At 44.6% G+C, this 27,019-nt stretch overlaps 1 protein-coding gene across 6 annotated transcripts in view; it reads right to left on the reverse strand.

Annotated features, from left to right (window-relative positions):
• The window catches only part of LOC124255693 (rho GTPase-activating protein 29-like), a 68,956-nt gene that overhangs the window by 37,003 nt on the left and 4,934 nt on the right, over positions 1-27,019 (reverse strand). For all 6 annotated transcript variants that reach the window (XM_046689588.1, XM_046689589.1, XM_046689586.1 and 3 more), the window contains exons 2-15: positions 25,998-26,244; positions 25,618-25,761; positions 24,964-25,051; positions 24,637-24,697; positions 23,058-23,130; positions 22,560-22,697; positions 21,523-21,587; positions 15,590-15,634; positions 15,024-15,089; positions 11,397-11,477; positions 7,076-7,222; positions 6,826-6,903; positions 6,395-6,454; positions 4,681-4,737 (exon numbers count right to left, since the gene is read on the reverse strand). In XM_046689588.1, coding sequence (XP_046545544.1) covers positions 4,681-4,737; positions 6,395-6,454; positions 6,826-6,903; positions 7,076-7,222; positions 11,397-11,477; positions 15,024-15,089; positions 15,590-15,634; positions 21,523-21,587; positions 22,560-22,697; positions 23,058-23,130; positions 24,637-24,697; positions 24,964-25,051; positions 25,618-25,761; positions 25,998-26,244 — 1,350 coding nt within the window. The remainder of the gene's footprint in view (positions 1-4,680; positions 4,738-6,394; positions 6,455-6,825; positions 6,904-7,075; positions 7,223-11,396; positions 11,478-15,023; positions 15,090-15,589; positions 15,635-21,522; positions 21,588-22,559; positions 22,698-23,057; positions 23,131-24,636; positions 24,698-24,963; positions 25,052-25,617; positions 25,762-25,997; positions 26,245-27,019) is intronic.

A 27,019-nucleotide genomic window follows, 5' to 3' on the forward strand; every position in this document is an offset into this window, starting at 1 on the left:
CTTCGACTTCTGATCCTCCAACTTAAACGCTTTCAGCATGGCCAGGAGTTCAGGGATCTTGGAGACCTTCCTATCAGACTTGACGGCCAGCACTGAATTAAGGGCTGCCAAATAAGTAGAAATCGTACCACCCTTCAGATGATGAGTGTTGCGTAGGTAGAGGAGGAATTCCGCAATAAATTGAGGAGACGCTTTAACCGGATTCTTAGAGCGATCAGCGCAAAACTTCTCAAATGCAGACCATTTGTCATCGTACAAGCTGCGGGTGGACACTCTATGAGCACCGGCGATGATCGTAGCCACACCAGCCGAATAACCCTTGGATTTCAGAGCTTTCTGAAGATGACCCAAGCGCATAGATGAAACCTGTCCGGATCTGGGTGCAACAGGCGGCTGTGAGGATGCCGTAGAAGGTGCGGCCACTGTGGTAGCGGTTGAGGATCTCCTTCGGCAATCGACATGGTTCGCCGGCCACCAAGGTGCGACCAAAAGCAGAATCATCCGCTTGGTCTCCTTGAGCTTAGCTACGACCTTGGGAAGAAGAACTGGAGGAGGAAACGTGTAGGCGTCCAGACCCTCCCATGAGAGGGACAGGGCGTCCACTGCTCAAGCGACAGGATCCGGAAGAAGAGACACGTAGATCAGAAGTTGATGGTTGTGCTTCGTTGCAAAGAGGTCCACTAACGGTCTGTGATGGAGGTGACAAACCAGATTGAATGCTTCCGGATGAAGTATCCACTCTGTTGGGGATGGCTTGTCTGGTCGGGACAGAGCGTCTGCCAAGACGTTCCTGCAACCCGGAATGTGACGAGCTCTGATCTGGATGTTGTTGTCTGATTCAAGAGAAGTCCCGAGCTGGTTGTTCCCTGGTTGCGGATCAACCAGACCACTGTCGAGTTGTTCGACGCCACCAAGAGCTTGGAACCCCGTAGCGAATGAATCCAGTGCTGAATGGCTAAGATGACAGACTGAAGCTCTAGGTTGTTGCTGTGCCAACCTGCCTGTGCGGTTGACCACAGCCCTGCCGCTGTCTGAAGTTCCAGGTGAGCGCCCCAGCCCTGCAGAGAAGCGTCCACAAACAGTTCGCGGTCATTTGTGAATTCGGTCAAAGAGACGCCGCCGCAAACGTTCGACTCGATTGTCCACCACTGAAGAAAGGGATGAAGATGAATGGGCAGCGGAAACCGCGACCTGAGGTCATCTAAGAGGATGAAAGGCGAGAGGAACCGTTGAAGCGGTTTGAGCATTAATCTCCCTCTGGTGGTAAGATCCTGAGCCCGACATCAACAGACTTAGTAGGGACTGCCATTCCCTGAGTGTAAGCAGGTGTGACAGACCCCGCCAAGCAAGACTGAGGATTCTTTGCCATTTGTCCGGTGGAACCCGCAGAAGGTCTTGATCTTTCAGGAACAAACCCCCTATAAAAGTCAACTGTCGGGATAGCTCTAGGTGGGACTTCTTGAGGTTTTCTGCGTAGCAGCAGGCACTCCTTGTGGCTCATGAGAGAGTCGTCTATGTATGGGTCGAACTCTATCCCCCGAAGATGAAGATACCGGGAAATCGGTCTTGTAATTTCGAGTGAAAAGCCACGGGGCCATAGAGATGCCAAACGGCAAGACCTTCCACTGGTAATGGTGACCGTCGAAAATGAACCTCAGGAACTTCCGGTGAGGTTCGATAATGGGAACATGTAGGTATGCGTCTTGAAGATCCAGACTGACAAACCAATCCTTGGGGGGACAGTTTGGTTCGTAGCTGGATCAGAGATACCATCCGAAAATGTGGCAGCTCCGGAAGGTAAAGTTTGTTGAACACCGCCACATTGTGTGTCATCCTCATCTACTGAGAATTCTTTTGGGGTACTAAGAAGATGGGAGAGTAAAACCCTGGGGACTTGCTGGGCTCTAGTACTTGTTCTATGGCCTTCTTGTCCAACAACGCCTGAATGTTGGTCAACAGGTGCTGGTGTTGAACGATGGAATATTCGTGAGACCGGGCGAGGTGGTCAAAGGCGGCGACATGGCTATTGGCAACTTGTAGCCTTTCTTGAGAAGATTGGTGACAAAGGGGTCTCCTAGGATTGTCCAGTTGGGCCAGAAGACCCGAGTCTCCCGCCTACAGGTATATCGCGGATATGGACGGCTGGGGAAGGGAGGTCCCAGTCGTGACCGCCCAAAACATCAGCGGCGCTTATATTTGGGTTTGCCGGTCTTGCCCAAGTCCTTTTGGTTACCCACGGGACGACGTTGGAAGTCGTTGGGACGTCCCCTGCCACGCCCTCTAAAGGCTCCACGAACCGACGTCCTCCTGGATTGGTAAAGGTTGGTGGTCCTGGTTGCTGGCGCTGACAAAGTGGCGAAGTGACGAAAAGATCGGAGCACAATCTCAGTTTGGGTCAAGGAGGCATGCTCTGAAACGACATCCGGGAGCTTATCTGTGAATAAGGTGGGAGCCTCAAACGGGGCACGCATCAGTCTTTTCTTGAATTCCTCCTGCCAGGTACAGAGAGCAAGTAACCCAGTCCTCCTAGTCACAGTGGTGGTAGCTAAGGCCGAACGAACATGATCCACCACCTCAGACAGAACTCTAGCCTGCCACCTAAACATAGTGGTAAGATGATCTAAGCGGGAAGGGTTATCCTCTGAGAGATCTTGAGACATGGCCTCCGTGGTCGAAGCAAGCACAGAGAGGGGCTTCAAGGTTCGACGGAGTTCCGTATCAATCGCCAACAACTTGGCATCTGGGACCTTGTATTGAGCTTGAGAAGCATCCGACAACCGTTTGGCCGCTTCATCTTGTGTAGCGCCAAAATCCACAAAGTCAAAAGAATGCACCTTGTAATCCTAACGGCGATGTTTAGCAGGCTTGATGGAAGGATTGAGAGATAACTTTTGGAAATCCTCATGAAGTGAAGCAATGGCATCAACAACCATGGGATGCGGTGGCAGAAGGAGCTCTGGTTCATCCCAAATGGAGCTAGCACGAGGAATATCCGACCCTGGAGACGGGCAAATGATAAGTCTGTCATCTATCCAGGCGTAAACACTCTCCATGCCCAAGCGCGTCAGACCCTGGTTGTCTTCTTCCTCGTAATCTGGAACAAACTGAGCCTCCGACACAAGAGACGAGGAATCCCGCGACCTAAACAAAGGTGATCGGGAACGCGAATGCCGATAAGGAGGTGAAAGTTGTCTCCGAGGTGAAAGTTGTCTCCGAGGTGAACACCGAAGGGAGCGCCTAGGGGAGCACCGAGGAGAGCGCCGCGGCGAGGAGTACCGAACATCCCGTACAGGAGAGCGCCTGGGAGAACGGGAACGCTGAGGCGAACATCTAGGTGAAGAACGCCGAGCGTCACACTCCATTGCGCGCTTGGGAGAACACCGAGCATCCCGCGCAGGTGAACGTCTTGGTGAAGGTTGAGGGGAGCGTTGCTGATACGTGGGCAAACGCTGGTCATCTCCAGACAATGGACGATCAGAGGAGCACTGGCGGACGACCCTCTCGTTCCAGTAAACCAACCAAGAGCTCCATAACCCGGGAATCTTGAAGATGGAGCGCCTGGATTCACAGCATAGTCGATCTGGGCCTGTGTGAAGAGGCTCGCTCTGGAGCGTTCCAGAGATGATGACTGGCGGGGAGGCGAAGTCGTAGATTGCCGATCCGCTGAAGGCGTAGAGACGTTCCCAAGCTGAGCCGTAGGCGTCGAAGGAACCTGAGCAGTCTCAGAGGCGTCGTTAGAAGACATGAGTCGACCAGACAATCCGGGCAAGCAGGATAGGGTCTTTACAGCCGCCATTACTGGCAAGCATGTGAAAAACCTCTACGAAGAAAAACACACAAAATATGACACAAAGAAAGAGAAAAAGATACATACAATGGTCAAGCAAGGACAAAAACAAGCCAGGCTGACCAAAGAGGTACATAATTCTGCCGAAGCGAAGCTGGATAAACGCGAGGCAAAACAACACACTGCGAAGACCGTACAGTGAGAAAAAACAGCCAACGGTGAGTAGACTTTTTGTAATATCATGGTAGAAGGATACAAGAGGAAAACCTTACCGTAGCAAAACACAAAGAATACAGTAAGAAAAGAAAAACAGAAATATCGTATACACGTCCAACTCGCTGTGCGATAAAGGATAAAGTGACGTGTTCTCGTTGTCACATGACGGGATTGGGGGGCGTGCTTCCGCTCGCCGGACGAGATCGAAATGTCACCAGTTTCATGATAGCATTCAACAAGGATACGTTTCCAATCTTTGTATCGGATGAGCAAAGGTAATATGCACATTACCATGAGGTAAGGTAAGTTAAAAAACTTATAGTTCTACACCAATACATGTAATTTTCAAATTTGTACAGCATTAAAACATCTGCATGGCTTTGGACATGAGTTCACAGTTGTCTTAATGCTACACAGTATGAATATGTTTTACCAAAACAAGAAATATGAATGACACATTGTAAGTATCATAACAATGCTAATCTATCTAACAACACCTACTTAGTGCTATAAAAGTCAGATGTGTCTTGTCTGAACACTGTTGTAAATTACCTTAAATACAATAAGTTTCTCATTAGAACCATTTTAACTTACATCTCCATGTTTGAAAGTAAAGGTAATCAGACTCCTAATAATGACACAAAGCACAGAGAGGTGTAGATGACTGATGGACTTACCTGTACAGGTAGAGGGGCAGACACAGTGTGAAGCAGCTGGAAGTACTCCACAGTCACCTGTAACACAGTATACACTCTCTGTATGGGTGGGGCACCATGCGGGTGGGAGCTTATGTTACTTGTATTCCACTAACACCGACATTAGCAATATCAGTTCACATTTTCTTTTGTTCTTTGTGGTAAACAATCACAATCAGCAATATTTCAGCTATAGATTGTTGTGTAGTCCATTTAGTTGTTTGAGGGAATTTGTAATATACCCCTGGATTACATTTTATCAATGGTCTTTAAAAAAATCAAATCTGGACCATACAATGCAGTGATTGACATCATGAGTATCAATCTTTGACATGGGGATTGATGACATACATCAGCCAAGCGACATACATGGTGCTTGATATGGCAAGATCATTACCATGTGTTTATGTAGGTGAAAATATCTGAAAAAATAATTATGTAGTTTTTGAAGTAGAAACATTATTTTTTACTTATCCTGACTCTTTGCTTATCTCTACCCTAACCCAATCAAATCTGCAAAAAAGTAAGTGTCATAGCATCCAAAATAGCGCTTCATGGCAACTGTTCCATCACATCCATTTCGGAAGGATTTTTCTGGAAGTTTGATACAGTCTTTGCCAAACACTGTCTCAGAGATTTCACTAAAGATGATGTTGCTGGTATTCACTAATTTTGACCTTTGGTTGTAGCAGAACAACTGACAGTTCTTTCAAGAAGATAATTCTTGCCCACAATCATGAGCCAAGGCAGATGCTATTAGGCCGTTGTGAGGTTCCATTGGGGTAAGATGTTTTTATTGTTCTTGAGGAACAGAACACAGAATGTTTCCATTGTATCTCTGGTTTAGGTATGAGTTAAAATAGTATGAGTCAAGATAAGGAAACATGTTACACTTTCACGTAACAAGAAATGCTTTATGAAAACAAGTGTTTGCCACTGATATGGCAATGTCCCCCCCGCCCCTTAAGAGTGGAATATCCATATTTACTACATTTTATTTTTGTGTCACATACAAGATGCCTGAAATGACTGGTGTCTGCCTAATCACCCAATGTAGGCTGTCAACATAATTGAAAACATTGGGTGCAATGTTTTATGAGATATCGCGTTTAAATAAGTTTGAAAAGCGGTCAAAGTGTCATGGTGACCTTGAAGATAAGGTCAAAATAAACTGTCACCCAAATAAACTGGTGTCTATGTAATCCCCCAATGTAGAGAGTCACCAAATTTAAAGACATTGAGTACAACAGTCCATGAGATGTCACGTTAACAAGAGTGAAAAGTGTTCAAAGTGTCATGGGTGACCTTGAAGATAAGGTCAAGGTCACCCAAATAAACTGGTGCCTGCGTAATCCCCTAATGTAGGCTGTAACCAAATTTGAAGATATTGGATAGAACAGTGCATGAGATACCACGTGAACAACAGTTTGAAAAGTGGTCAAAGTGTCGAGGTGACCTTGACAGACGGCTGCCGCTGAATACATAGTCCCCCGTTCCGCGTTGCGGCAGGGAACAATAAGCTGCTGAGAGTGGGATGTCAGTAAGAAATCTTTCATCTTTAGGTGAAACGTTGAAGTGATATGTGCGAATAAATGTAATCATATAAATATCAAATAGTTTATAGTATCATGAGTTTGGGGCAAGTGTTATGTCCTGGTGGACCAATGCATACAGATACACCTGAATGTATACTTACAGATTTCATGACTTGATCACACATTTGTATCTGCTCTCGTATCTTCCCCAATAACTCGGCCTGAAACCAAAACCAAAGACAGAGTTAGAAATCATGACAGCTCTCCCTTGTCCCTCAGACAAATATATAGCAAAACATTACAACTTTTAGAAATTTGAACTATTTCTATGGGTACTAAAACCTTTATAAATTCGGGTTAAGAACAAAAAGGAAATGTGCAATACCTAATTTCTTCTCTCACAAATACAGGACAAAGACATTATTCTATTTACTTTAGGTTAGAAAATAATTAATACTTCATTTGAAGTGATCACCTCTATCTGCCATTAACCTAATGACAAAACAAGGCAGTCGATGATGAACCAATGAACTTATGTCAATTTGACACTTTCGTCAGTGGCTGGCAGGATGGGATGATGCAAGTTACCTACCTTGATTTTGTCAAGCTCTTGTTGTCGATGGTTAGTTTCCACTACACATGCCTTGTACGTTGTCTCAGCCTCAGCAGCCTACATGCAGGAAAGAAATGCAAGGGTGTCACAAGGTTGACTCAAAAGTTAGTGACTTGGCTAATGGACAATAAAAACACCATCCATGTGACAATTACTTCAAATATACAACTGTTGTTGGCTGGTGCAGAATATAACTAAGATGGTGAGACAAAACAAGCCTGAGACCCACTTTATGCATGGCATCCTCTTCCAGCTTCTTCCGCTTGTCGTGTTTGTCCGAGTCTGTTTTCTGTGCCTGTTCATGAGCCTTCTCATAGTCTTGCTGACGTGCTATGTACATATGCTGGGCCTTGCGTAGACCTGTCACAGCATCTTGCTGGAATACAACAGTAGGGAACAATGATGACCATGGCGAGGGCTTAAAGTATTGCTATTATAAGGGTAACACTATTTTTCAGGGCATTATCATTTGCAGAAGTCCAAGGTCAGTCATTAACTGCCCGATAAAGGAGGGCAGTTGAAATGACCGAGGGCTTCTGAAAATGATAATGCCATGAAAAATAGTGTTACCGTTATTATAGCTAAAATGGATAGAATATTTTATAAAATCAAATCAAATGGAATCAGTTTTGAGAGTGACGACATTCAATCCTGACCTTTCCCAATACTACCAGCCGCCATTTTTTTCAGTGCTCAACAATGTTAGAGTTCCAGTCGATGTTTTCATTGCTGCATGTTGTAATTTATGGTACAATGGTTAAGGTTGGTACCGGCAAGAAAGTACATAATGGCACAGGTACATGTGATGAATGTCAGTCAGAAATATCATCAATATTGAACCTTAAGTTCAAAGCGAGCCGTGGAGTGATTGAACATAAAAGAGCTTAGCTCCTTATGACATCACCCAACAACTGGCATGATAATGGCCCGTCGTCAAGCAATTTGGGGGCATTATCAAGTTACAGTGGCCTGCTCATTTCTGATAACATGCAGACATTTTAATGATAATTCTATCCATTTTAGTTTTTATAACTGTTATAACTTAGGTGGGAGGAAATCTGAAAATGACACAGGTTTTACACATGAAAAGGAAAACAAGAATGCTAAGCAAACAGAAAGGTTTTACATGTTTACTACTCTGGCCATTGTTTGTTTGGGTTCATTTTATTGGTTAGGCCCCAATATTCCAGCCATGTCACGACAGTGTGAGGGGCAAGCTCAAAATCTTTTTTTTTTAAATACAAAATTATCAAAAGGCACAAATTTACCAGTAGACCCATCCATGTGCCATTTTTTTGTGAAGAAATATTCCTTTTTTTTCAAAATTTATTCTGGACATAACATCCTGGCAGCAAAAAGGGACATAACACTACAGTGCCTTCTACTTAATGGACTGTCTTAATCCTTCAGTCACAAAATATAGCATTGTAAGAAAACAGCACAAAATGACTTTTGTACTTGCCCACACTGATTGTACATTTTAACAGGGACACTCCACTAAGACATGATAAAGATGAGGCACTGGAGACTAATTCTATGTAATTGCTAACAGTAAGTATTATCTTTTCATGCACAAAACAAAGAGGCTCAGTTTACAAGGAATCTTGCACTACTTACCAGTCATCCTGTGCGCATTAAACAGTTAAAGATAATATCAACAAGCGTTACATCTTGCAATTACCCCATTAATATATCATGGGTGTGGAATTTTCCATTCTTCCTGCATTAAGAAAACGTTCAATATAGCCTGGAGGTAATGCAACTTGTCTGGAGATAATAACTACTCCCCTATTGTCATCAATACTTATAAATGTTATAGTGAGCATAGTAGGAGTAAGGCCCTCTTCTAAAACTGTTATGTAATTTGTTCTTTTACTGATTTGGGTTTGTTTTGTTTGTTGTTTAACTTCGTACACAGCAGTATTCCAACTATGACAGTGAGTCTGGGCCAGACAGTCCAGTGACTGACTAAGCTGGACCACCTGAAGCAGGGAATGCTGAAGGCAATTTCTAACCCCGGATCTTCACAGGGGACTATCCTTGTATGATAGTAATATGATGAGCCAACAAGCCACTCACCATTTTCTTGACCTCTCTGACCCAGATTTCTTTGACAGACTTTCTCACTTTGTCATGCTCAGCCTTCCGAGCTGCAAGAGGCTGTTCAAGGAATAGAAAAGTTTTGCTGGTCAAACAATGAATGAGTGAGTGAAAATGATTTTACGCCCCAGAGCGTCAGGGAAAAATTCTAAGCGGAATCCAGATGGGCATCAAGGATCATCTGATACAAAACTGATTCAATCCAATGATCAGCAGATGTCAGCATTTGCTAAGGGGCATAACTCTGTTAGAAATCAGTCGATGATGAACCAATGAACTTATGTCAATTTGACACTTTTCAGCAGTGGCTGGCAGGATGGGATGATGCAAGTTACCTACCTTGATTTTGTCAAGCTCTTGTTGTCGATGGTTAGTTTCCACTACATTGCTGCTTGGCACGTTATGTCTCAGCCTCAGCAGCCTACATGCAGGAAAGAAATGCAAGGGTCACAAAGGTTGACTCAAAAGTTAGTGACTTGGCTAATGGACAATAAAAACACCATCCATGTGACAATTACTCAAATATATAACTGTTGTTGGCTGGTGCAGAATATAACTAAGATGGTGAGACAAAACAAGCCTGGAGACCAACTTTATGCATGGCATCCTCTTCCAGCTTCTTCCGCTTTTGGTCGTGGTTTGTCCGAGCTCTGTTTTCTGTGCCTGTTCATGAGCCTTCTCCATAGTCTTGCTGGACGTGCTATGTACATATGCTGGGCCCTAAATGACCTGTCACAGCATCTTGCTGGAATACAACAGTAGGGAACAATGATGACCATGGCAAGGGCTTAAAGTATTGTTATTATAGGGTAACACTATTGTAGGGCATTATCATTTGCAGAAGTCCAAGGTCAGTCATTAACTGCCCGATAAAGGAGGGCAGTTGAAATGACCGAGGGCTTCTGAAAATGATAATGCCATGAAAAATAGTGTTACCGTTATTATAGCTAAAATGGATAGAATATTTTATAAAATCAAATCAAATGGAATCAGTTTTGAGAGTGACGACATTCAATCCTGACCTTTCCCAATACTACCAGCCGCCATTTTTTTCAGTGCTCAACAATGTTAGAGTTCCAGTCGATGTTTTCATTGCTGCATGTTGTAATTTATGGTACAATGGTTAAGGTTGGTACCGGCAAGAAAGTACATAATGGCACAGGTACATGTGATGAATGTCAGTCAGAAATATCGTCAATATTGAACCCAAGTTCAAACGAGCCGTAGGTGATTGAACATAAAAGAGCTTAGCTCCTTATGACATCACCCAACAACTGGCATGATAATGGCCCGTCGTCAAGCAATTTGGGGGCATTATCAAGTTACAGTGGCCTGCTCATTTCTGATAACATGCAGACATTTTAATGATAATTCTATCCATTTTAGTTTTTATAACTGTTATAACTTAGGTGGGAGGAAATCTGAAAATGACACAGGTTTTTACACATGAAAAGGAAAACAAGAATGCTAAGCAAACAGAAAGGTTTTACATGTTTACTACTCTGGCCATTGTTTGTTTGGGTTCATTTTATTGTTTAGGCCCCAATATTCCAGCCATGTCACACGACAGTGTGAGGGGCAAGCTCAAAATTTTTTTTTTAAATACAAAATTATCAAAAGGCAAAAATTTACCAGTAGACCCATCCATGTGCCATTTTTTTGTGAAGAAATATTCCTTTTTTCAAAAATTTATTCTGGACATAACATCCTGGCAGCAAAAAGGGACATAACACTACAGTGCCTTCTACTTAATGGACTGTCTTAATCCTTCAGTCACAAAATATAGCATTGTAAGAAAACAGCACAAAATGACTTTTGTACTTGCCCACACTGATTGTACATTTTAACAGGGACACTCCACTAAGACATGTATGATAAAGATGAGGCACTGGAGACTAATTCTATGTAATTGCTAACAGTAAAGTATTATCTTTTCATGCACAAAACAAAGAGGCTCAGTTTACAAGGAATCTTGCACTACTTACCAGTCATCCCAGCAAAGATTAAACAGTTAAAGATAATATCAACAAGCGCTACATCTTGCAATTACCCCATTAATATATCATGGGTGTGGAATTTTCCATTCTTCCTGCATTAAGAAAACGTTCAATATAGCCTGGAGGTAATGCAACTTGTCTGGAGATAATAACTACTCCCCTATTGTCATCAATACTTATAAATGTTATAGTGAGCATAGTAGGAGTAAGGCCCTCTTCTAAAACTGTTATGTAATTTGTTCTTTTACTGATTTGGGTTTGTTTTGTTTGTTGTTTAACTTCGGTTACACAGCAGTATTCCAACTATGACAGTGAGTCTGGGCCAGACAGTCCAGTGACTGACTAAGCTGGACCACCTGAAGCAGGGGAATGCTGAAGGCAATTTCTAACCCAGATCTTCACAGGGGACTATCCTTGTATGATAGTAATATGATGAGCCAACAAGCCACTCACCATTTTCTTGACCTCTCTGACCCAGATTTCTTTGACAGACTTTCTCACTTTGTCATGCTCAGCCTTCCGAGCTGCAAGAGGCTGTTCAAGGAATAGAAAAGTTTTGCTGGTCAAACAATGAATGAGTGAGTGAAAATGATTTTACGCCCCAGAGCGTCAGGGAAAAATTCTAAGCGGAATCCAGATGGGCATCAAGGATCATCTGATACAAAACTGATTCAATCCAATGATCAGCAGATGTCAGCATTTGCTTAGGGGCATAACTCTGTTAGAATAAATTTATACAAACTTGTAGAGGTTATGAATTCTTTGAAGAAAGTCCTCCTTGGGGTACATATAAGCATTTAAATGTCCATTTTAAATCATACGACAGTTGTAACTATATTTTTTAATAAAATATTTACAAAACAAAAAACTCGTTTTTGTCTTGTGAGACTACCCCTACAGGGCCCCACCGAACCCCCTACAGCCAAGAGCAGGTAACTCTCGCCTACCCTCGTACCCTCACTTTTCATGCTGAACGGTCAGACAGAATGAGGGGAGTATGGAGGGTCATGACTCTCCCGGAGGACTTTCTTCAAAGAATTCCTAACCTCTACAGGTTTGTATAATTCTTTTCAGAAGAAGTCCTCCTTGGGGTACATATAAGCATATGACAGACTCCCAAACATATTTGAGACGGAGGTGGCATTCTGTCTGGCAACAACTAAAACCGTGGTGGAGTGAAATCTACAACCGATCACGGAAATAAAAACACCTACCGAGCCACCCACCTGACCGCTGATGTCAATCAGACGGGGGCGTGAACTAGAGAGCCCAAGCTTATATGTCAATTGGCTCAAATCAATTATGACATAAAACCCCACCCCCAACCATTACAATGGAAAGGAATGTATGGGGACATGCCGAAGCAACTCCCAACCCTAATACAGCCCCAGCCAGAGAAGCGTGGCGAGAGGTATAAGGGTAGGGAAAGCGTAAAAATTTAAATGCTAAAAAGCCAATAACCCAGGAGTCGAGCTAATAAGTACTGCAAACTATTGCTCGAATGCACCCCTCCTGTTTGGAAGAGGGCTTGCCGGGACCTCGATAAAACCCAGAGAAATTATTAGCCTCGCTAAAATCTTTCTGAGGAAATCGAACGAGTACAAACGCCATGCATTGTACGAGTGAAAAACAGGATAAAACACCCCCACCAAACACTCTCGGCGTGAGGAGGATAAGTGTAGACCACCATCCCACAAAGCTGATTATCACAGACTCCCAAGTACCGAAGTCTTGGGAAGAGGGAAAAAACTGTAAGCCTACAAAAATCACCTGAATAGCGAAAAGCGTAGCCGAACATGTGTTGGCTCACCATTACACTAACCTGGTCACGTGACATGCGGCTCGAAGAGAGGCATACCAAACAGTGCCCCGTGGGGGGTTCGTACCCAATTCCGTCGCAAGACGGGTTAATAGCATATGACTGGTTAAAGCGTTCAAAATGGACCCCGCCTCTTGAAGAGGGGCGTAAAGGGGCGATATGTACACCCAAACCCGACCCAACCCGAAGGATGGTAAGGCTAATACGATGTAGTGATATGAAATATATCGACATTGAACACAGAACCCGATACCAATGACCCCAGTTACTAACTTGGCCAGGGTGGCAGGACACTCTCCACTGGAGAGAACCGAAGATCAAACCGAGCACGATCCTTAGAATGCGTGTCAAGTTGGTAATGGCGACGAAGGTGTTCTGCCAGCTCCAAAGAGCGACAGAACCGATCTCTTCATTGAGCAGTGCGGCTGTGTATTGCCAACAAAGCGGCATCTGCCCTACCCAGTCTGCCTTCAACCCCTCGGGAGGTAAACCTTATCATTGTAACCCGAACAATTACGCGGAAACAAGCCAACGAGATAAAGTGCACTTGCTAGCAGACTCCCCAGTCTTCCGCCACCAAACAGAACACATGGGTATCCGTGAGGGATCCCTTTTGTTCGATTAAGTTAAATGACAGTCTCGGGTGAGCAATCGAAAGATTGGTCCCCGTGGAAGGCTGGGTAAGGGTGAAGTGCGATATGAGTAGTCACGTGGAAAGCAATATCGCACTGAGAGTGGTAGGTATCCGGGGCGAATACGGACATGATCAGTATAAAATACTGTCAGTGTCAGGTCAGTGGGAATCGCATGGATGTACCCGACCCTTCTACCAGAGCTCACCACAACAAGTAAAGTCGTCTTCCACGTCATTTTACAAGTGAAGTGAGAGAGACGATATACTTGAAAAATCAGGCCAGACAGCCAATTGAGAATAAGTGGCAATTTTAAGGTGGGCTGGAGTAATGAGGATGCTGAAGCGATGTCTGAGGGATGCTGCCTAGGCAGAGCACCATCGAGCGAGGTGTGAAACGTGGAAATAGCCATGGAGTACCCGGCAATGGTGGAGGTCATAAGGCTCTCAACCAAAACGAGGTTATAGTAACTCCAATATCCGAACTAAATCCGCAGAATAGGGATTATGAAATCCCCCTATCTGCACACCAGCGCGCCCCACCTATCAACACACTGAACGGGTGTCGAATCCCGCCACGAAGCCAGAGTTGTGTCTGCAACGGTTGCAGGAATTCAGCCAAAGGCGACCGCCAGTCAGGGCACCAGGCGAAGACAGGGTGAAACACGGAGGCACACTTTATGACCATCCTGTGGCGGTAGTGTGCACGGCACAACGCACAGGGCTTAAACTGCAACAAACAGAACCACGCCAGTGTTACTAGCAGGAACTGTGAAGCAGCAAACACATAAACACAAGTAAATAGCAAGAATAACCCGCACGGGCGATATTTAAATGCTACAAGCTACAGCCATTTAAATACTAAACATACAATGCAAAGCAGAAAAAAGGCTAGCCACACCTGCGTGTACATACTAGTGATAGAGTAAAGTTGAGTGATAATGAAAACGAACACTATCAAAATTACTCAACGACGACTTACCACAAATTCGGCTGAAAAGAAAGAGAATTTAGGCAAATACCCATATAATATCTGAACATAATATATGAACTCCCTACTACAAGCTACCAAGAACATATAGCAAGGAAACCACGATCCGCGGTCCGCCATTTTGCCTGCCACATGGCTGGAAAACAGAGAACCCACAGCAAAGTTACAACAAAAGATGAATGAGAATATCAACATATGACGTCCATCTAACGCCCGTCGTATGTAGAGAAAGGAACCATACATACAGATTGAGACTCTTTTACACTCATCATATCGGTAGGAGAGCAAACTCGAACGAACACCACGCACGTCTATTCAACCGAACGACAGCATGAAAAGTGAGGTACGAGGTAGACGGCAAGAGTTACCTGCTCTTGGCTGTAGGGGGTCCGGTGGGGCCCTGTAGGGGTGGTCTCACAAGACAAAAACGAGTTTTTTGTTTTGTAAATATTTTATAAAAATATATAGTTACAACTGTCGTAGGATTTAAAATGGACATTTAAATGCTTATATGTACCCCAAGGAGGACTTCTTCTGAAAAAGAATCAAAGAGTAACATTTTCAAGAAACCCTCATTGTGTGAAAGGTACTTTTATAGGAGCAAGTTTGATCGGTATCCCACAAATTAATCAACCATACCTCAATAAACTTGCTTGTCTGCAGAAGAGCTTGCGTGGCCTGGCAGTTGCTGGCAAATTCAATGTCCTAGCAACACAAAAGAAAGAAGGGAATAAATCACAAAGGGATAAATGATGAAGCTTAAGTTTTCTCATAATGAAAATGGGTACCCGGTAAAATAAGTTGTGAGAGTATAACCTTCTAGTGCTTAACAGGCAGCTTGGGTTATCCGGGGTAATAATGATCAGATTGTGAGCTTTGAGCAGGATATCTAGCCTGGAAAAGGCGCGTTATAAATATTCTCATTATTAAAATGGAGGGTAACAAAGAACATTAGCGGTTCAAAGTATGTAAAACAGGTCCTTCTGCTGGACAGAACTTGGTGGTGGTATCTACAATATTCAATATGCAATACTAAACTAAGGTCTTTGAGAGAGAGTAAGTGAATGCTGTTGAGCAGTATTTAAGTTATATCTCGGGTGATGATATATCAATACATAATGCCTTCAGAAAGTGGTCACATGTAATATGATATATTTGTGCGGGCACTTCCTCTGTATGTTACAGATGGACTATTGTTGACATACCTGTGCTAGAACTGTGCAGTAGACTGACTGTAGAGGAAGGAAACCCTGAAAATTGGAAACATTCCATCAGTGAATATGGTTTCAACTTTCTGCTTGATACTGCTTTCAAAAGTAATTCATATGTAACAAAGATATTCAGACACATTTTAGAACAGGCAAGGTTGTTGACAATTGCTATACTGAGTTCAACACTACTTTGAACAGTATTTAACTAAAGCAAAGCTAGGGAAGCTGAAGATGCAGGTCTCAGTTAAGTGAGTGAGTGAGTGAGTGAGTATGGTTTTACGCCGCTTCTAGCAATATTCCAGCAATATCACGGCAAGGGACACCAGAAATGGGCTTGACACATTGTACCCATGTAGGGAATCGAACCCAGGTCTTTGGCGTGACGAGCCAACACTTTAACCACTAGGCTACCCCACCACACCAGGCCTCAGGTAAAACCATTGGGAAAAGGTACGGTGCTGACTAAGCATGAAACATAATCAGAGCTACTATGTCTCTGTTAACATGAATATGATCCTCAAAAAAAGATCTATCATAATCTGTTCTGTAAACACACCTTCATTGGGTTGAGTCTGATGATACAATCAGTGATTACATCATCAATAATATTGACCTGTAGAGGTTTCCGATTCTTTAAAGAGAATCATCCTTGGGGTACACATATGCATTTTCTGCGGCTGAAAATGTCATGTGACAGTTGTATCAATGTTTTAATAAAAATATTGTACAATAAATACAAGCCTTTTTTATTTATTATAAGACCCCCATCACGTGGAGTTGCCCATATCATCATTCCTTCTGCTGATCAAATCAGTGAACAGAATTGCGGGGAGGTGGGTGGCCCTACCCCAAGGACGATTCTCTTCAAAGAATGGGAAACCTCTACGACTGGAGGCTAGGGAGGAGGGAATTCTGTCACAGTACAAATAAATAGTGATCACGTAAACAGAAAAGTTACTTAGGCCATAACACTCACCTGTCACATGTCCCGAAGCTTCTGCGAGAGGCATTATGGGAGGTGACCCCACAGGGAGGAAATGTACTGAGGACCGACCTCAACATGTTAAGCAATAAAACACATTACATAGTGTGTAATGAAAACCCCACCCACTTAGTGAAAGCTCTAGAGAGCACCATAAGGGGGAAACCACAACTCACAACTGAATAACTCATCAGAGAAATTGAAAGTTGTCTTAGAATTCAACAGCGGATATTTCAATTAACACAAAAATTTATCTCAGCATCATAAAACCAATAACCAAGACTCACTTGGTCAGGGTGGCAGGACACTGTCCACTGGAGAGAACAGATCAGGCAAAGCGTGCTTGATCACGGGAATGTGTATCGAGCTGATAGTGCCGTATAAAAGTGCTAGGCTGGCTCCAAATAGCGGCGGAGCAAATCTCTTCAACAGGCAGTGCCACTGCTAAAGCCTTTGAAGTGGCCACTGCCCTGACCGAGTGAGCCTTCAACCCATCAGGGGGAGGCTTGCCCTTCGCCTGATAAGCAGCACAAATGACCTACACAAGCCAGCAAGAAAGTGTCTGTTTGCTGGCAGGAGTTCCAACCTTCCCGCCACTGTAACAACAGAACAGATGGGTACCCGTACGGATCCCGTACGGATCCCTTGTGTTTGTTTGATAAAGACCTCAGGGTCTTACGGACATCTAACGGGTGAGTGCTTGTTGCAGAGGTCCCCGATGTGGAAGGCTGGGTAAGAGTAGGAAGTTCGATAGGAGCTGTCACATGGTAAGCGTGATCGATCTTCGGACGGTAACTATCTGGGAGGCGAATACTGACGTGATCTGGATGGAACACAGTCAGTGCCGGGTCTGCAGACATGGCATGTAAATCACCGACGGCCTTCCATGTTCACAGCTGAATGGAAATAGCCGATAGATGTGAGAAAGTAGGACAGGACAGGCAATCTAGCACAATTGACAAATCCCAAGGTGGGCTGGTACGCCTGAGAGCAGGTCGAACCCGATCCACGCCAGCTAGGAAGCGCTGCATAAGAGGGTGCTGCCCCAGAATAACACCATCGACAGGGTGTGAAAGGTGGAAATAGGGGTGGAGTAGCCACGAATGGTCGAAGCTGTCAAACCTTCTTCCAAACAAGACTGCAGAAACTCCAAAACTAAATCCGCAGAAAAGGGATCTGCAATTCCCCTATCTGAACACCAGTGCGCATAGGCAGGACCACCTATCCTCGTACTGAACATTTGTCAAATCCCGCCTCGAAGCCAGAATTGTGTCTGCAACTGCTGCAAGAATTCCGCATGCCTCGAGGCTAGACCTGACAGAGGCCAAGCCACCCACTGAATCCGTGGATTGGGGTGTGGCACGCCGTTCTGAGTGAGAATGTCCGGTTGTAAGGGTAATAGAACAGGAGGCTGAGCCAGAAACCTGAGAATTAACGAAAACCAGCTCTGTGATGGCCAAAGTGGTTCCAGAAGCACAAGTAGCTGAGCTGGCTGAGTGGACAGCTGGGAGAAGACCCGGGAATGAGAGGTAGAAACGCCCACAGTACCTTGCCTGTCCAATCCAGCAGGAAGGCCTTTGAAGCCAACGCCCTCTGGTCCAATATTCGAGAGCAGAACACTGGTATCTGATTCGTCCTGCCGGACGCAAACAAATCCACCTGGAACGATATATACAACTGGGAGATAAGTCCGAATATCTGCCAATTGAGCATCCACTCGTGCGGGGCCAGGATCCGGTGAGAGAGCGCGTCTGCATGCACGTTCTCTAGCCCTGGGAGATCAAGAATCACCTGACAGTCGCACTGGTCGCACCAGAGAGAAATTCCCACGCCTACCGAAGGAGAAGGAGCGCTGGGGACACCGTGCTGCCTTGCTTCAGGATGTACGTCATGGCTGTGTGGTTGTCAAACTGAAGACGAACAACCTGGCACAACCAACCGCACAGCTCTCAGTTCCAACACGTTGATGTGAAGACGGGCCTCGGCTTCGGACCAGCGTCAAAACACCGACATGCTGTCCAAAACACACACCCAGCCGAGAGAAGGATGCATCCGTTTGAACTGTAAGAACTGGCATCAGAATGTCCAAAGGGAACCCACTGAAGGTGAGGAGACAACCACCCGGGAACTGTGAGACACTTCTCCAGATCCTCTGAGTGAGCCCACAGACTAGCCAAAGCTTGCTGTATAGGGCGCATCCTCAACCACGCCCTCTACACGACAGAGAAGGTCGCCGCCGCAGCCGAAGCCAAGTCAGCGCCAGGGTCTGGGCCTGTGAGAGGAACGAAGACACCATCTCCCGTACTCTGGTGATCGGGTCGGGCGACAGAGACACAAGACCTTGTTGAGTTGTGAAACGCGCCCCAAGAAAAACCAAGTCCTGGGTGGGTACCAGGTCGGATTTCTTCAGGTTTATGATCCACCCCAGTTGAACTAGAATGTCTATCACCGTGTGAGTAGAATTTAGACTCGCTGGCTGAGTTAGTGCGCTGAACAACCAGTCGTTCCAAGAGTAGCCGGCACTAACATCAGCTTGGTGAACACCCTGGGGGGAAATAGATATGCCGAAGGGGAGCACCCTGAATTGATAACACATCCCGTCGTTAGAGAACCTGAGGTACTGCTTGAATGTGGGATGAATAGGCACATGAAGATACGCATCCTTTAGAACAATCTATGTTAGCCAATCGCCGGGCTCTACAGAGGAGACCACCGAGAGATTATTATGCGATTCAACCCTGTGAGGTTGAGAATGGGACGGAACCCGCCGTCTTTCTTTGGTACGAGGAAGTACGTGGAATAAAACCCAACCTGTCCCTCTCCCGGTGGTATGCGCTCTATTGCGGACTTGTCCAGCAAAGCCTGAACTTCGTTACGCAGTATACCCGCCTTGACCAGACATGACGGCACCGGAGTGCGCCTTTCACCAGTGAACTCTGGCGAGCCTCGCTTCCACAACGGTAAATGGCCGACACGTATGGTGGACAGCACCCAAGAGTTGTGTGTAGCCTTCTCCCACTCTGTAAGGAGATGTGGGATATGTGGTGAGAGAGCATGAGTAGTCCCCTGCAGTTGAACTGGCTGGGACGTACCCGCTGGAGCAGCCCGCAAGTCTAACATGGGGTCGGGGCAGACCCCTTCCAACTGCGAAAAGGCTGCTGGGAGCCAGACAAAGAGGTCTGCTCCTTACTCCTACTTTTGGCGGGGCAGCTCCTCCTCCATCCCCTGCCAAGCGGCCGAAGCCAACTCGCCGAGTTGGGCGTAGGCTGCGCCCCGGAGCAAGTGCTCGCCACTGGAGCGCGGGGGCAAGAAACCCGTGGTTGTTCTAACAAGGCCTTTGAATCCTTGAAAGAAGTAGCTGCCGCAGCAGCCTCCCGTATAACCTACTGGACCCCCTGAAACGTCGCACCCAGCCTAAACAGAAGGGCCAGCAAGGTTTGCTGGGTCGCTGCCGAGTAACGAGAGGTCGACATCCACAGCTTGCGCATCCCCATAACTGCGCACATCACCGTCGACGCAGCGACCGTAACGAGTCTTTGGTCAGGTGGACCTGCACTTCAGTGAGCTGACAAAGCAAGACAACATGAGGTGATACATCACCCGTGCCTCCCTCCGCCTCCAGGGCTGACCTCTGAATCGAGGAGAGATACGCCCCATGGACCACCACCCTGATCTGCTGCACAGCATTCCGATAAACCTTCTCGTAGGTTCGGTAAGCTTGCAGCAGCTGGGCGCCCGACTGAGCAAACGGAGGAACTAAACGCCCTTGTTTGGCAGCCGGAGCTGAACCCAAGGAAGCCGAACCTCCCACGAGGGCGACCAAAGTGAAAACATATTCGTCCACCACCTGGAAGAGGGACTCATCGCTCAGCTGGTAACACTCCACGAGTTTGGGTAAATCAAATAGTGTATAAAGCAATATTTCAACCATGTGGCACGCTAAACTTCCTGCCATGGAATAGCAACACATACGTAAACCATGGGAAAGCGAGCGTAAAAGTTTATTACAAAAGTCACATAAATGAGAAATAACTAACAGCAAAGTCAAAAGAGCGTTCTAAAGAACGAATAAAGACCAGACATACAGTAGTTGAAGAATTGGTCAGCACAGTCAAAGCACGTATGAACACAATGCGTGACAGCAGAAGGAATGATGATATGGGCCTGGGTGCTTACCTGGTTGGCCACGCATGCGTGGCCGGGAGGTAACTCCACATGGTGGGGGCCATATAATAAACAAAAAAGGCTTTTATTTATTGTACAATATTTTTATTAAAACATTGATTCAACTGTCACATGACATTTTCAGCCGCAGAAAATGCATATATGAACGATGTTTGGCCTCAGATAGCTTGAAGCATTGGAATCAGTCGTGAGAGACGCTCAACCACTAAGCAGACTGCTTCAGGATGTCAGATCACGGTTGATCGTCCAATCTTCACATCAAACTTCTGCTCAGCAAAAGTGATGACTTCTTGTTGTGCTGTCTGGGGTTTGTCTTTCTTCAAAAGGAGATTTCTTTCTTGATCAATGCGTGGACTTCTACAAGGGGTCGCTTAGCAGCTGGTGTACTGCGTGACAGACATCTTGTGATGAAAACTCATGTCGGTTGTAAACATTTTATACAGCTCGCTCTACTGTTATTTCTTGATTAAATCGCCTCAATTAATTATCCTGTGTTCCTAATTAACAAGTGTGATGTTCACTGGCGTTGGTGTTAAGCAGCCAGTAAGGCGCAGCTAATCACCTTTCATGTGTGATGTTTGTATACGGTCGAGGATCATCCGACCGGCTGTTGTTGATTGTCGGATTAGCGAATGTTTTACAGTATGTACCTTAAGGACGATCTCTGTGAAAAGAATTAATGTCTACAAACAATCAAATCATAAGATAAACTTTTGTTAAATGTTTTGGTATCAGGAAGACAAGATAAACATCCACATACCTCATCTGTTAAAACTGGCCGCATGGTTTGTGCTAACCGAGACAAGTTCTTTGAATATTCACATTCTGAAACAAACACAGCAGTACACTACTGACATAATCTTTATCCGTTATATGAAACTTTTTCAGTTCAATCATTGTCTCGTCAAAATCGAAGAAACTCATGTTGCTACCGCCATGGTTGAGGTCAAGGGACTGAATTTAATGAAATGGTCACTTCTTCAGAGACATGCCACAGGAACATTGTTTGGATCATCTTATTACTTCCACTAACTACTGGCCAAAAAACAATGGACAGTTGTTTTATCATATGGAACATAAGCACAGAAAATGGGGCTGAAGCTGGATCTGGGTCTGGGTCTGAGATTAGAGTTGGGTCTGGGGCTGAAGCTGGGTCTGGGTCTGGGACTGGGTCTGAGATTAGAGTTGGGGCTGAAGCTGGGTCTGGGTCTGGGTCTGGGTCAGGGTCTGGGTCTGGGTCTGGGTCTGGGTCTGGGTCTGGGTCTGGGTCTGGGTCTGGGTCTGGGTCAGGGTCAGGGTCAGGGTCTGGGTCAGGGTCTGGGTCAGGGTCTGGGTCAGGGTCAGGGTCTGGGTCAGGGTCTGGGCCTGAGATTAGAGTTGGGGCTGAAGCTGGGTCTGGGTCAGGGTCAGGGTCAGGGTCAGGGTCAGGGTCTGGGTCTGGGTCTTGGTCAGGGTCTGGGTCTGGGTCTGGGTCTGGGTCTGGGTCTGGGTCTGGGTCTGGGTCAGGGTCTGGATCTGGATCTGGGTCAGGGTCTGGGCCTGAGATTAGAGTTGGGGCTGAAGCTGGGTCTGGGTCTGGGTCCGAAGCTGGGACCAATCTGAAGAAGCTGAAGCAGTAATTACACTAATATTGTGATGTGCATATTTGTCTCTGTGTGAGTGTATGAGACTCTGAGCCAGCTAGTCCTTGTTTCATGTTATTATTGCCAAGCACAGGCCAGGTGAACAAGAAACTATCTTTTGGTATATCACGGTCAAGTATCAAACAGCCAGACTAGAGTATGGGTGTCACCTCACCTAGCTGGGCTTTCTTCTCGATGTACGTCATGATGTCACGGGCATACTTTGACCATGCCTTGGCTCTCTGTAGTGCAAGGTCAAGGCCAGCTTCAAGGCGGACAAGGGATGAATCAATCTCCCTTGCAGATAACTGGCCTATCAACACGACAACATGGCAGGTCTAACTAAAACACATTGAAACTCAAGATCTTTTGAAGGTTGGCTGAAGCACATCATAATCTTCTCAATTTTTATTATGCAAATTTTGTTTTGAATTTTGTTTTAAATGAGTAGTTTTAAAATAACATCACAGAATAATTATGAATTTTATTAACTCAAAGTAAACCCAATTTGAAATTGGCTTTCAATATTTGTACTAACATGTTTTTCCAGTGTTGTGGGAAGACTGTAGTGTTTGACATATCTTCCAAAATATCATACAAAACACCTCAATATCCAGGGCTGTCTGTATTCCACAAATATACCTAATAACAAGACAGCTGACAATGAACTTACCAGATGATTTACCATTGAGTGTTGATGATCCATAACGATTTTCTCTCCCCAGGGTAGTTAGGTTATCATAGGACTGAAGAAAAATAGCCAGATAACATGAAGATTGAAGTCAATTATTCAACCATACCTCATATACACACATACCTGGAGAATACCACCTGCTATCTTGCGATATATGTATCACAATATGGACTGACAAAGCTTGGAAGAGGCACTATGCTACCTCTGCTGTCATGAGAGATACCTCTAACAACTCCCACTCTATATGTAGCATAGTACAACGTCACATTCCGACAATTCAAGAATCACAGATATCAGTGAATCATTCCAGAAGCTGGTGAGTGAGTGAGTCAGTGAGTGAGTGATTTGTTAAATTTTACGCCGCACTCAGCAATATTCCAGCTATATGCTGGCGGTCTGTAAATAATCGAGTCTGGACCAGACAATCCAGTGATCAACAGCATGAGCATCAACCTGCGCATTTGGGAACTGATGACGTGTCAACCAAGCCACCCAGTCCTGTTAGTCGCCTCTTACGACAAGCATGGGTTACTGAAGGTTTAATCTAACCCGGACCTTCACGGGTCAGAAGCTGGTGAGTCAATAATAAAGCATACAACTATATGGATAACAACTGATTGTTCATTGCATCAAGCAACATTTCGATGTGGAATCAAGCCGAAAGTGATAAACTTTTCAGCAAATCTACATAAATCCTTGAAAATCCACATCACCATCACCATGACACGCAATTAACAGCTGTAACCTTCCGATTCTTATCATATGTTCGTTGCCTAACACCACATAGTAATATTTCAGCTGTAGGACAGTGGCCAGCAAGTAATGGAATCCTGAACAGACAAATTGGTTGGTTGGCTGGTTGTTTAACGCCGCACTCAGCAATATTCCAGATATATGGCAGTGGTCTGTAAACAATCGAGTTGGGACCAGACAATCCAGTGATCAACAGCATGAGCATCGATCTACACAACTGGGATACAACATGTGTCAACCAAGTCAGCAAGCCTGACCTCCTGATCCCATTAATTGCCTTTTACGACAAGCATGGGTTGCAGAAGATCAATTCTAACCTGGATCTTCACAGTTCTAAATTAGTCTTGATATTGTGAACTATGTCCTATGCCATGGAGGTACAAAGAGGGGCAATCAGCCAAGTCACTGAGTCTGACCATTAAATGGAACCTTATGACCAGTACAGTTGCTGCACACCTTTTCTAACCTGGCACACCTACAAGGATGTGTCTCAAAAGAAGCATGGGACACACAGAATCTTTTCTACTTCTTAATCACAACAGAGAAATAACTTGGGAACTATATCGACATGAGTAACAGTAAAAATCATCATATAATCAACCTAACAAATACATCATTTCGGGTTATTGACTGACTGAGTATGGTTTTACGCCATTTTTAGCAATATTCCAGCAATATCACGGCGGGGGACACCACAAATGGGCTTCACAAATTGTCCCCATGTGGGGAATCGAACCCGGGCCTTCGGCTTGACGATCGTGTAATTGATTGAATGTGCTACCCTTAATGAAGAACCATCTCTTACCTTTGTTCTGGCATCCACAGACAGCTCTGGTTCACCACCACCCATCAGGTACTCCGACACACTGCAGAGTAAACAGGGGGGCGTGTCACAGGAAAACATCAACATGTTCATAACACACAGGTTGTATCATTAAAACATCCAATACTTACTGACAGTTTGCAAAGCTAGGTAAAACTTTATGAGGACAGCTTTGCAAATTGTAGCATGTGTAGGGGCCATTTTGCCTTTGCTATACATCCAGTTGATGAAGAACCAGTGGATGGACTTCCAAGTATTCATGTTAACCATTGACTATTTTTCCGAGTTATTCTCTGTTCTGTTCCCTACCTGCTGCTGAAGGCTAGAGCAAGCTGATCAATGGCATCGCAGAAACCCTGTATCACATCAGGGTCACGTCCACTCTCGTAGTTGTGACCTAAAGGACAAATTGTAGCAGGTTAACAACACACACACAAACTATGTATCAGATAGTGGTCGCCTCCATCCCATAGATGTGAATTACTGCTCAAATTGTAGCAGGTTAACAACACACACACAAACTATGTATTAGATAGTGGTCGCCTCCACTCCCATAGATGTGAATTACTGCTCAAATTGTAGAAGGTTAACAATACACACACAAACTATTTATCAGATAGTGGTCGCCTTCACTCTCAAAGATGTGAATTACTGCTCAAATTGTAGCAGGTTAACAATACAGAACTATTTATCATATAGTGGTTCCGTCCACTGCCGTCCTCTCTCATAATTGTGATCTATGGGAAAAATAATTTGCTAAATGCTAAATATGTCATTTAAAAACAACAAATTTCTGATCGATATGGGTTTCCCGGAGACCCACCCTGGAGTCCCACTGGGGGTGATATGAATGTTATGGAACCTTCAGGAACTTCAACCTTCAGAACATTCAGGTAATCTCCCTTCTGCACTGGCGCCATCTGGCAATGACATCCATAAATAAGTCCATTTGACAATACCTACCTTTTATTTTCCCAATGAGTGTTCCCGCTGATGAGAAGAGATCAGTGGAGTGGAGAGCTGGATACCGATTGAGGACATTCTTCAGGATACAAATGACCTCCCCAAGACGCTCATGTGCCAGCACATGGGCCTCATCAGCTGTTTCTACAACAGAGGGAGTGAGTTGGGTTTGACACTGCTTGAAACAGTTTTCCATTTTTTTCTTTTTTCATTTTTTAATCCATCTGTTTCACATAAAAAGAGAAAAATCCAGAAAGATCTAAACCATTTGCAACCGGATGATTCACTGACAGACCATGTTTCCTAAACATTAAACACTACCTTCAGGAGCTTCCTATCGGTACAGTCTGGGTCCATCAATGTAAAGTGAAATACTGTACCTGTCCCAGAAGTGAATGCAGTCTTCAGTTTTGCCAAGGCATCAGAGAAGCTTTTAACATCAGTAGTAAGAGCTATGATGTCATCCTGGTCTACTATCACAGCACTACCATCTTCATTGTTAATGCTACCAAGGGAAGTACTCTTCAAGACTTTCTGTTGTCCTGGGGCAGTAGGCTGGAGGAGGCCTGCCCCGCCCACCTGCCCCTCACCCAGGTCAATCTCTAGCCCTCCAGTGTATACAGATTCCTGCAAAGTATAAAGTGAATCATTATACATGTGCATATTTTCACAATTAACACCTGTTAACAAATCTACAACATCTATTTCTCAACAACTGACATCTTCCAAAGAAGTTTTAAAAAACACCCACTTTTTTTCATAAGACTCTCACAATCTGCCATGACATCACAAATCAACTGTAGCTGATCAAATAATAAAAAAATCTGTGTCACATTATCACAATTTGCAGGTGGGAGAAGGCTATTTTGATAAATATTAACTGAATAGTGAAATACAATCCATTTGCTATTATCATGATTCTCATAATGTATATATGAATCATGATATACCAGCATATCTATTAGGAGTTTACCCTCATTCTCACATCAGACTTTGAGATCCTTAAAGGCACAATGTCACACCACATTTCTAAAAAAATACATGATGCATTTCACTCAATAATAGTAACTATCGGCCCTCATGGAAGCTACCATATAATTTGTTCCCAAAACAATTACACATTTAGATTACAGTATTAAACTAAAAAGTTCGAATGAATTAATGCAATGCTACATTAAATCCACTCTCGCACCCTCTACTGGACGAATATTATTTCAAGCGAACCCCATAGAGTTATGTGCCTCAGAGCACTCTATACGAATAGCCTACGCACAACTTGTGATTAAAACCAGTTCGGCAAATGCTGACAACACCGCGTGCGACAGTTTTCGATGTACGGAGCAATCGTTTACATTCCATATATGGCATGTTTTTCTGTTTGGACGCTGTTAGCCTCGAAGTT

This window comes from Haliotis rubra, unplaced genomic scaffold (assembly GCF_003918875.1).
Source record: "Haliotis rubra isolate DU_JTF1 unplaced genomic scaffold, ASM391887v1 Scf606, whole genome shotgun sequence".
Lineage (NCBI taxonomy): Eukaryota > Metazoa > Mollusca > Gastropoda > Lepetellida > Haliotidae > Haliotis > Haliotis rubra.